This window comes from Orussus abietinus, unplaced genomic scaffold (genome assembly GCF_000612105.2).
Source record: "Orussus abietinus isolate OABI.00-Male unplaced genomic scaffold, Oabi_2.0 scaffold2, whole genome shotgun sequence".
Taxonomy (NCBI): Eukaryota; Metazoa; Arthropoda; class Insecta; order Hymenoptera; family Orussidae; genus Orussus; species Orussus abietinus.
In genome coordinates, this window is record NW_019396012.1 from 581,185 (window position 1) to 592,841 (window position 11,657).

General features: G+C 43.6%; 2 protein-coding genes across 3 annotated transcripts in view; one reads left to right on the forward strand and one right to left on the reverse strand.

The window, feature by feature from the left end:
* Positions 1-6,715, forward strand: part of LOC105700506 — an 85,600-nt gene extending 78,885 nt beyond the window's left edge. The window contains exons 4-5 of one of the 2 annotated variants that reach the window (XM_012426376.2): positions 4,480-4,577; positions 4,893-6,715. In XM_012426376.2, coding sequence (XP_012281799.1) covers positions 4,480-4,577; positions 4,893-4,907 — 113 coding nt within the window. In that variant the 3' untranslated portion in view covers positions 4,908-6,715. The remainder of the gene's footprint in view (positions 1-4,479; positions 4,578-4,892) is intronic. The other variant, XM_012426375.2, reaches the window with a different exon arrangement.
* A 1,549-nt stretch (positions 6,716-8,264) lies between these two features.
* Positions 8,265-10,524, reverse strand: LOC105700501. The gene is made up of 4 exons (XM_012426370.2): positions 10,397-10,524; positions 9,913-10,292; positions 9,692-9,832; positions 8,265-9,637 (listed from the first exon to the last, which is right to left on the reverse strand). Exons 1-4 carry the CDS (start codon positions 10,442-10,444, stop codon positions 8,287-8,289), a joined length of 1,920 nt encoding a protein of 639 aa, XP_012281793.1. The 5' UTR covers positions 10,445-10,524; the 3' UTR covers positions 8,265-8,286.
* Positions 10,525-11,657: the final 1,133 nt, after the last annotated feature.

Here is an 11,657-nt window from a genome sequence, read left to right on the forward strand (position 1 = left end):
CTGTGTAAACGTGTTCATTAGTGTTGGTACGTTATTCTCTCAGTTAATTCTTGACATTTAAAGTGAAATAAGAATAACGCGAATGAAAATTAATTATTATTAATATTTAACAATCCTGGTTGAGTTAGGAGTTTCTCTTTCAATGCGTGTAGTGGTATGTACAGTTTTTTTTTAATGATTGATTATTGTCGTGCAAGATCGAAGGAAAATTTGAACGAGCACTTTATCTATTTTAATATTTTTTTCCGCGGATTTGAGAGCGCCACTTTTGTTCATTTTGGGGGCAATTTAAGGGTAAATGTTAAAAGTCCGTAGGACAGAGTGTTGGAACCATTTATAACAAGAAGTCGACCACAAAGGGCGATGAAAGGCTCGCCGAGTGAACGGAAACGCGTTAAAGCGCTTTCGCGATTGTTGGTTCCAAAGCTGCCGTTAGAGCTGAGGACTTTTGTCAAGCAACAACTTTTGTCAGCATCTAGACCTTTACTCCTTCTTCCTCTTTTCTATCCAGCGCCGTTCATTTTGTGTTCTTGGATCGCGGAAAGGGCACAGAATCCGGTCCAAAGGCTCGGAATGCCCGCCACAGGAACAAAGAAACTTCCGATAAAACGAGAAACTACTTCGTTTAATGGAATTGTTGCCAAGTTAGCTGGAAGTGTCCAAACGTGACGATATTCTATTTCTTTTCTCCTCTTACAGTAATATATAACTATTACCAGTAATTAAATTAAGGAGTGTTCATGTTTCTCGACCGTAAGGAGCAATACACCTGTAATGTGTATTTACCTTTGTCATTGAATTGTCACCTTACGATTGGTCGAGGAGATAGTTACACTTTCGATATTTTCCTGAGCGCGGTTATTGATTTTCCCACCTTGACCTAAGACACATTCTCTACTACTTCCCTGTTAAACAAATTATGTTCCTCGTAACTATTTTTGCAAACACCCTGGATGTCCAGGAAAAGGTCATTTCGAAGTGAAGTAGATCTTCAATAATTCTGTACATTGTCAATCATTCTCCCTCTCTCTCATATTTCTTAAATCATTCACTAAAAACTTGCATGCCCAAACACGGCACAAGAAATCCTAGTTATTGAAAATATTACCAATTACAGGTCCCTAATTAAAAAATTAATTTCACGTACTTCTCAGCAAAAATAGTTCGCACCCGAACGTGAAGAGAATCCCCTAATTAATTAAAATAACGTCCCCAGTTATATATATATACCTAATCAAAGAGAAGAAGCGAAGAGATTTTAGAGAAACCCACTTTCTGAAAATCATGTAAATGTTTATCATCGTTGAAGAATAATTAACGATCGCCTAAAGAGCATTTTTTCGCCATTTTCCCAAGCACTGTTAACGTTGGCCAGAGAAAGATGGCCGCCTCTCTGCCAGCATTTCAAATAGTATGTATCGCCCATAGCCACCACATTTCTTATTCCAAACTTCAAAAGGCCCTCTCTGTCAGCGAGCATTCGCCTTTTCTGCCTTTCCTGCGAAGGGCCGTTCATTTCGTGCCCTGGAAACGTGTAAAATAAGGAAAGTTTCCTCGAAGGGCCGGAGACTTTAACGCGCGAACGGGCGGGCTCTTCGCCCTGGAGGAAAGGGGCCGAGAAAAGGTCGGGAATTTCTCCCGATTTTCCCATGGGAGAGATCGCCGGCTAAAAACAAGCCGCTGCAACGACATCCTATTTCGTTTCCTATTACGGGAACGTCTGAGGCACGCAGTTTATTTGCCTTATTTTCATATGGAATGTTCTTTGGCACGGCCTCAAAGGCGCAGGCCTCCACCCCGGGCCACCCCGACTCTGCCTCCCCGTTAACCTCCTCACACACGATTACCGATCGATCTGACCCGAGAACTAATATCCGAATTTTTGCGATTCCTTTTACAGGATATTGAAAACGTCCCGATGGGATCGCAATCTCCTTAGGGATCCCATTCGTCGGCCGGGCCTCGGCGGGTGTCGTCAAACTTTCGACGAATACTCCGCCGTTTGAAGTCCCGGGGTAATTAGGTATGAGGTAAGGTAATTAGGGATGAGATAAGGTAATTAGCTATGAGATAAGGCGTGGAAAGGGGCTAACGTGGATCGGGGAAATCGAGGAGAAAATTACGCAGCCTGAGACAATGCAACGCTTAGAACGTTTCTCCATCAATTTGAGTTACGCTTCAAAAGGAAGAGTTTTATTATTAATTACTGCTTGGGTTATATAAATAATATTTCCTTGTAACTTCTGCCTTTATTCCACTTGAATTTATGTATAGAAAATTTGCCGCTTAATTGCGCTAGTTCTGAACTGGATCGCTCGAACGTTTGATCTCTGTTTCTGTTTCTTTTTTCCTTCTAAAAGTATGACCTAAGATGTACCGTGGAAATTTTTATATGAATCAACTCGGTAGGTGAAATTAGTTAAACATTAATCCGACACGATTATTACATCGCGCTGTATGAGTTAACGTAATTCTCTAGTTTAGGTACCACTCGTTATCGCAGCTTCTCTCGTTCCATCTCCACCGTTCCGGAAGACCCCAAGTCATAACTCCGCCTGTACTTTATGTACATTTTTCCCCGTTCTTCAATCATTACTGGCCGAAAACTTCACCCCTTCGTAATCTGCCAGGTTGGCGAGCAGAGGCCACTCGACAAATAGGAGTCGCAAAGTCGACCTGGGGCGAGTCTTTCGGAATTTTAAGCGCGACTTCTCGCCGAGAGGTGAAAGATATCCCGGGGGCTTTCTTCCCGCTGATGCCGGGGAAGTTCGTTAGGGGCGCGCCTTTGAAGTCCCGATATTCCCGCGGGAATAATAATAAGACGACTGGAAGTGGCGCCGATCGAGGATCGGCGAAGGCGCGACGAGGAGTCGGAAGAAACGCGCAAAGGGAGCAGAAAGAGCGCCGCAAAGGGGGCGGAAAGGAAGAAATTGGGCGAAAAGGGACCGGGAAAACCGCCGAACAGGACGAGGCGAAATAAAGGGAGGGGAAGGTTCGATTGGCCTCTTCGATCTTCGATCGGTCGGACGCCTCCGTCAAAGGGCGTTCTCGATTTACCCGAGCTTTCGCCGCGATAAGAACTCGGGCGAGCTTTCAAAGTGATCTCCTTCCTGCCTCCAGCAACGAGAGCAGGAGCTGGAAATGGACCGATGCAAGGATGGACAGCGGTTTACCGGGAACTTTTGATCCGTGCCCGGAACATGGACCGCCTAGAGAAGTTCGTCGAACATATCTGATGGCACCTGCTCCATGATCTGCCTCAGGGAATCGCGATCTACGACCTTACGTGGCTTACATACGACTCATCCCTCGATCCCTCCACCCTGGACCAGGAGATACAGTTATGGTCTTTGGAAAAGCGAGAAAATAGGGCACGACTTTCTTCGAATCCCCATGCAAAAATAATCTCACTTTACCTACGGAATATACCGCGACACGTTCCCATAGATTCTAAAAATAATTTCAATTTACAATTCAACCGTGGATAATATTTTTCGATACTTTAATTTGCATATTATTAAAATTCAGTGCTTGAACCTCGGAACAAGATTTCCCTCTGAAGGATCTGGGTACATCTTGTGTTATTTTAATTACCAATTTAGGAGAAACATTTCCTATCCGATTTATGAGTTGGACTTGAATAAATAAAGACAAGGTGAGCGTTTCTCGCCTATAGAACAGTATACAAGCGGGATATATACCGCGTATATATGTATTTGGCACGAAATGCTACCGAGTTTCTTTATTATTTTTCTTTACAAATAACACTTCTTGGTTTGCAGGCGACCCGATGAACGCAACATCTCGCGGAAGACCTTCTAAAAATGTATATTACATCCAGGAAGAATTACGAGGATAAAAATGGAGTCTCGTAGGAGTGGTTTTTAACATTTATTCCAACTGGGTACTTCTATTATCGAAGCCCGAAAATCCTCGGTCGTACAACCTCTTCGTGTACGTCTTCGTGGTCTCGACTGATAGAATACGAATAACGCTTCAACGATTCCACGTTTTTCCGTCTTTTCCCTTTTACCTTATCACGTTCTCTCTCTCTCCTGCTCCCCCTTTTCCTATCTCTATCATCCCCTTGCAGCCTGATCTCGCGAAAGAGCACCCCCCGCGAAGAGCCGCCATGGCGTGCCGAAGTCGTTCGCGAGGATTTAAATATCCGAAACGCGGGGGTGGTTTTTCACTCGTGAATTCGGTAAGCCCTGTTCCGACTCTTTCGGGGGTTCCTTATTCCTCCTCCCTCGATTCGGGCTTCGAACATCCCCTCGCGATTCCACGTCGTAATCTTCGGCCTCGACGTCAATCTCCCGGAGGTCCGACATCTCTTCAGCTTTTGAAACATGCGGTTTTATGGGAAGAAAGAAAAATCTTAGATGTTCCAAAATCCTTCCCCATTTTGTTTCCTTATTAAATAATTTAATTAGCACGTACATATATATTAATTTCAATGTTATTCGGGATTTCTTGCAGGGAGGAGACGCAAGAAGCAACGAAAGGGTTCATCATCTCTGCAGAAAACCTTCTTATCTTCCCTTCGGAGTAATCACGAGTCCCAGCAATGTGTTCATGCAAGTTGTTGTCATAGTGAAATAAATTAATAATTTAAATTACACGGAAGTCGCAAGAGGAAATCGCTGGAAATCAGTGAAAAACCATCACAATTTTAAGGCCGAACGTCATTTGGTACCGAATTACATTGTTGTTTTCCGTATGAAATGAAAGGCAATCGATTCTCAAAAAATGGAATCGTTTTTTTACTGGTTTCCAAATGATTGGTGAATGGAAGAGAGGCAGGACGCAACAAAAGGGCCGCCGCAAAAAAATGTCCGTTTCCTCTTCCGGGTTATACCACGAGTCCCGATAATGTTTTCGTGCCTCGGCAGGAAGTTCGTCGATAAAAATGGCAGGAAATCCGAGGAACCTCGTCGCAAAGTCGAGAGGAGCGGACAACGCGTCTAAGGGCTGTGGCGGAGGGCACAAAGGGCGGAAAAGCTCAGCTTTTAAAGGTACACCAGGAGGAGCGAGCCGAGTCGTCTGATAGGAGATTGGCGCCGAGAACGAAGGTTACGACATGGAATCGAGGGAGAATGTTTGAAGCCCAAAGGGAAGACGACGGCGAAAGAACCGAGCCTTCCTCGAGGAGTTCCGAACGGAGCTTATGCCGAACTCGAGGGTGGAAAACCTCCCACGAGTTTCAGATATTTAAATCCTCGCGAACGACTTCGTCGCTACACGAGGCTCCTTCGAGATTTCCGGAATGGCGGTTCCCTGCGAGCGAGATCCTGCAACTAGGTAAGGATCTCATGTCCAGGAGTCGACATTTCTATTTTTCATCATCCAGATCAAGATCATCCTACTCTTCTTCTTGAGGAAGAAATTAAATTTCTAGGAAATATTGCAAGCTTCTTTGGGGGGAAAAAAAAAAAAATTTCATCCCAAGGATGCGGAAATATCGGAGATTTTCAAGGGCGCCTAAATGGTCGGGGTCCTTGGTACTTAGGATATTTTCATAAATTTTCTTTCTCCAGCTTTCAAGGGCAATAACCGTTCCGGAGATCCTGAGGGAGGTTCTTGTACATTCTGTATTTATTATCCTGCTTTTCCCTTGTCGGTTTCGAGTTCCTGCCGACCGTGGGAGTCGTTTGAAGAGTCAGGTCGCCGAGCAAAATCGTAATATGGCGGAGGAACGTGCTTCCTGGATTTACTTCCGGTTAATATTGCCCCCGTAATATTTCGAGGTATAAGACGCACTGCTCTCGGGCTGTACGTTTTAATATGAGGAACGATTAATCACATCGTCCTCCTCTTTCGTCTTTGACTCCAGTTCGGCGACTGGATTTGATTCATTATTCTCGTCCAGTCCTGGGAGACGAACTCCTCGAGGACGAATATTCTTCTCGAGTAATAATTAAGTGCCGCCTTAGAAAGGAAACACTCTTTACCAGAGTAAACGGTTAAATGCCGGTGGAAGTAGGTTTTGAGTGGATATTCACAGGGATGGAATAGAGGGACCTAATTTACTTGGACATAACTTCCCTCAAAGTGACCAGCTATAAAATATTGAAAATCTTTCATTAACAGGATATATTTGCCCTCACAAATTAATAACTGCATCTCGTTATTAGAATCGACCCAACATTAATACGTATATATTTTCTGTTTCAGATCTTCGTGAGAAATCTTGAAACTTTTACTTCCGATATTATTTTCTTTTTTACTGACAGACTTTATTTGCGGGATTTTCAGTCGCGTAAAACGAATCCACGTGGAACGGATACTCCTAAATTGAGGGACGGGTGTACTTATTAACTAATAGTTACATCCCTTTTAGGGACAGAACTATAGATATTAAAAATAACTTCACAAATCGCAACTGTACAAAGTTTAGTTCAGTATCATCTTTCTTTTAGGGAGTGACACCTACTTGACAGCTCGTCCAGTGGCCACGTTAAATGCCATTTTTTTTTTAAAGTACATCCCCGATATAAATACTCCCGTTAAGCCGGGCAATCGTGTTTCGTTTTCGGGGGCACCCCCTTAGGTTGATCCATAAACAAATAGCCAAGTTGGTTAATCTAATTAAAAAGTTTGCCGTCGAGGTACTCGGTGCGAATCGCAATTGGCGAGGCACCCCGGCTGACGAGATGACCTCCCCCGTGGATCCTCGAAGGGGCACAAAGGTTGAGAAAGAGAGGGTGCGAGGGAAGGGCTCGAAGATAGGATAAGAGAGAAGGAGAGGGAACGTCTGAGACGGCGAGGAAGACTGGCACCAGGAAGGGCAGGGATGGAGGAGTGGGCGGAGGGGGAGATAATTAGACAAGTAACACAGAGCCACCCCTTCCCTCGCTCCCTCTCCCTCTCACTCAAGCCCGTATCCTCTTTAATTAAATATAAGCACCGGCTTACCTCTGCTTCTCAACTGTACCCCGGTACACACCCTTCACTGCCTCCGCAAATTCTCCACGTGCACACGCCAGATACGGGGTGGTTCCCACCCCCCGGCCACAACCTCCACCCGCGATACCTTGCCGACCTTCCGTCCATTGACACGTGGTTCTGGGATTGCCATAATTCTACCCCGTGTAGATATCACCTCGTGTGTCTAGTTGTCTGGAAACTGCGCTGGATACGAGGGTGGAAAGGGTGCGGTTTAATTTCCTTTCCCTTGGGTTGAAGGGTGTTCGGGTCTTGGTCGCACGAGAATCGTAATAACGTGATTATTGTGAAAATAGGTAGCGAATGATAAATGATAAGGGGTTGTATAATAGTTTTGCTTCACTAGATATGGGGTTGTATAATAGTTTTTCTTCATTAGATATGAGGTTGTATAATAGTTTTTCTTCATTAGATATGAGGTTGTATAATAGTTTTTCTTCATTAGATTTGGGGTTGTATAATAGTTTTGCTTCAGTAGATATGGGGTTGTAAAATAGTTTTGCTTCACTAGATATGGGGTGGTTCCCATCCCCGGCCACAACCTCCACCCGGGAGATCTTGCCGACGTTCCGTCTATTGACACGTGGTTCGGGGATTGTCATAATTCTACTCCACGTGGATATCACCTTGTATGCGTCTAGTTGTCTGTAAACTGCGCTGGATATGGGGAGGCGGAAAGGGTGCGGTTTAATTTCCTTTCCCTCGGGTGGATGAGAAGATCTTCGGGTTTTAGTACTCTATATCGTATGCGAATGATTATGTAACAATCGCCGGTAAATTATTCTGGGAATGATTATATAACAATTATTGGTAACTATTGAGTTGATAAAATGTCACTTATATGTGCATAGGGAGATAAGGAACGTAAAAGATTCAGGATGGTATACCAGAGGTAATGGCGTATCCGCATCTTTATAGTTGAAACTTTTAATGCCACTTTAGAAATCCTTATCATATTTCACGCTACCGCCATACGTCAATGAAAAATGAATTTCACATTTCAGAGATTTTGAGGATGAATGCATGCCCCTCGAAGAAGTCAAACTGTACGGAGGTAATGGATTTTACATTTCATAAATGATGCATGGAGGGGACACTCGCACCATTCCCATGAGGAGTGAAATTCTGATCCGTGTCCGTATCTCGTCCACCTTATTACTATATCAACGTCATGACTTATTCGGTTAAATGAAAATTCATTCACGATGACTGACTTAATAATACATTATATTCCCTCGTGATGACTGCTTAGTGAAGAGTCCTGCTTCTTAAAAAAATGTCGACATCGTCGATAACATTATTTTAGAATCAAGGTTTCTGCCGTCTTGGAGCTTCTACGAGTTAGTCGTTATCAGAACTGGAGGCATCATCCGTCTCAAAGCCCGGCACGCTTTTCGCTCGATTAATAACCGATCGCGCCATCTCTTTCAGCACCGCCTCCGGGATATTCGCGGTCTTGTTCGTGTTAAATAAGCTGTCTAATTTCTGAAAGTGGCCGCTAAATTCCTCCGTTTTTTCAGTGACAACCTGGTAGCGCCTTCTGCTCGATTTCTCGGACGAACGAGGGGCTGACCTGGCCCCGGTATTTTTGCGGCCATTATTCTCGATGTGCCTTCGGCCACCAGGAAACCTCTCCTTATAACGATCCTCATCTTTATTCCCAGGACCCCCTGCACCCGAAGAGTCCCCAGGAAGTCCTGCAAACGTCCCATTGACATCCTTCTCCAGCCTTGATCCCGAAGAGAAACCATTAACTGCATTCCTTCCCCTCGCGATAAGGTTCCCAGATTTATTCCCAGCATCCCTGGACCTCTTCAGCTCCGAATTCTGAGCCCCGTGAGTCACGTGAGTTCCTTCGTCCTGCTCGTCATCAGATTTATGTCCGTGCAAAATCGGAGCATTCTGGGTCGCCTCGTAGTAACGATGCTCCCTTAAATCCTGAGTATCGGGATAAAAATCAGGAAGATGTCTAGGATCACTCGGCTGATGATAACCCACTGGTGACTGATTTTCTTTCGGGTCTTCAGGACGATCCGTGGCGTACATGCTCGGTTTGAAAGGACTACGAACAGGCTTCAGCAAATTCGGCTCCACCTTGTCTAACAAAAGGAACTTCTCGATGGAATCTTTGTGTGCTGTCAGGGAATTCATGACCTTGCGCAATATTTTCTGGTAAGTTGGCTGGATCTCTATTTCCTTTAAGGTCCTGCCCGGTCGGACATGGTGACGTGCGTATGGTGATAAGGGATTGCTGGTCGATGGGCCTTCATGACTTCGGGTCACATTTTTTCCTCCAGGGCCAGCTGGGACGATATGGACCAGCTGTTTTTCTCCATGCTGATCCGTCCCCAGGATCAAACGAGGACTTCCTGGATCTTCATCTAATCTCAGCCTATCGGTCACGTTGAACAATCCCGAAGGTGGATGGAACAGTGATAAGGGTCCAGGGTAACCAGGAGGTCGCACCCGTTGGCGGTTTCTCCTCGACAATCGATGATTGTATCTGGACTGATTTCGATGTTGCATTCCTGGGACTGGTTGGAATTTCTCTAGATCCCTTTTCCCAGTTTCCACGTCTGAGACCTCTGCTCGCTCTGTGATCTCATTTTCTGAGATTCTCTGCTGGTCTCCTTTCCATGGCTTTCCAGGATCGGTCTCCGGGATTGGTCGTTCGGTTGTCAATGTCGCGTACCTGGTGGCAAAGTCATGAGTAAATCGGAGCAATAATTATCAGGATCTTGCTCACCTGTCCTGATGATTTGGCGTAGCGGGGAAGATCGTTGTCTGATCTGATTGGGATGTCACGTAAACGTATGTTCGTGGCCAGAGATTCTTCATGTGGAAACTCTCGTCCACCTGGGGCACTATCGTTAACTGCAGGTCGTACCTGGTATTATAAATTATTCCAATTAAAATACAGTATGCAAATGAAAATTCTTCTAATGCCTTACGATAATGTGCACACACCTCGGTGAATGAAATTCCACCGTGCGTTTAATCCTCCTTAATATCCACTTAACCGTGGGGTTTCTCTGTTCTAGACAAATCTCGCAATTGACGCACGTATCTTGACAAAGGATCCATTGTCCACTCGGTAAATAATAAACATTCCCACTGGAAAGTATAACATTTTCTCCGCTCTGGTCCACCGGAGTTGGACCACTGTAAAATGGCGCCTCTAGAAGTCTCTTGTACAGAACATTGTTTGCAGGAGGCGGGGGCGAAATTGTCTTGAAAACATATTCCCGAAGGATGTGTTCCCAGTATGGTGGATCACTCGGTGGCGAAATCGGTGAATTCATGAGTTTCTGATTTATTTCTACAGTCTGGGCCGGGATGAGCAGAAACTGGAAATGTCCATTTTCAAATGTAACTTTCGTCGACAAATCACGCGAATCGGAAAAAAGATGTTTAGCTTGGGAAATAATTGAAAATAAATATCCATACTCACGGAAATAATCACCAAGAAATACCAGCTTGGTGGGTAATCCATGGTCATGATTAGAGTATCACCTTTTTTATATTACAGACACTTGACTTTCTCTCTTGACATCCGCGAACCGTCGACGATGGGTTCACTAGATCAGCTGGATTAAAAGAAGAATTGAGAATCATCGAGAGGTGCAGGTCTCGCGAGACATTCATCGAGAATGCTAACATTACTCACCGTTAAATATTATCCGATCGCTCCTAATTTTTAAACAATGTAACTGAAACTACCAAGATGGACGGCGGTAATATGAGATGGCTAATCGTCATTCCGATAGATATCAGAATTAAACTGAGGACATTGGACATTCATAGACTTAATTTCTGCGTACCGAGTTGGAGATAATTACTTTTAATATTTTTTATTCACAACCATTCCGAATTTAGAAATGTGGTACTCGAGAAATAATACAAAATTCTCGAATAATAATTGAAAGAATCATTGAATTGACATGTGTGGTCAAGTAACATTATATTATATAACATCTCTAGAATGATATTGAAGGTCATAATTTTTTACATGGAGTTTAATTCATAAATCAAAATCGAACATTTCAATTTCTCTAATGATTTATATCTCCAAGAATCTGATACATTTATGTCAGATGTAAAGGACTTAATTATTTATATATTAAATGTTAATAAAATCAGGGGGACTGTAATTTGAAACAAAAAATTATTCGAAAACGTTTGCAACAATTGCAGTTAATCATCGCCCCGACATCTGTACAGCAGAAGAGTAAAATACATCTCGTTCATGATGTTATCAAACAAGTATGACTCTTATCTGGTTACCAACAGAGCGATCAATATTACCGCCAGTAGACCAGGTAAATGTCTGCCTCAATACCGAGAGATAAATGAACTTTAACTGATAAACATAAATACCACATATTATTGTATCGGAACCGAAAGAAACTTGAAACAAAAAAAAATTAATCGCATAAATACTTCCAACCTCTGAACTTGACATTAATGTGTCTAATGTTCCAGGGATGCAGCTAAGTAAATTGCATCGTTTGGTTAACATTATCTTTTATCAAAATAGAGCAAAAGATAATGCAAAATGAAAATAGTGTATGCACAGTAGTGTAAGTAGAAAATGCATTTCTTGCACGGCCGATGGCAGCACGATTTCCTGCATGGCGGGATCCTTCAATTTCTCCCTCGGATAGAAGTATTGATTTCGTAAGCATGTACTAATTTAATATTACGAACTCAGT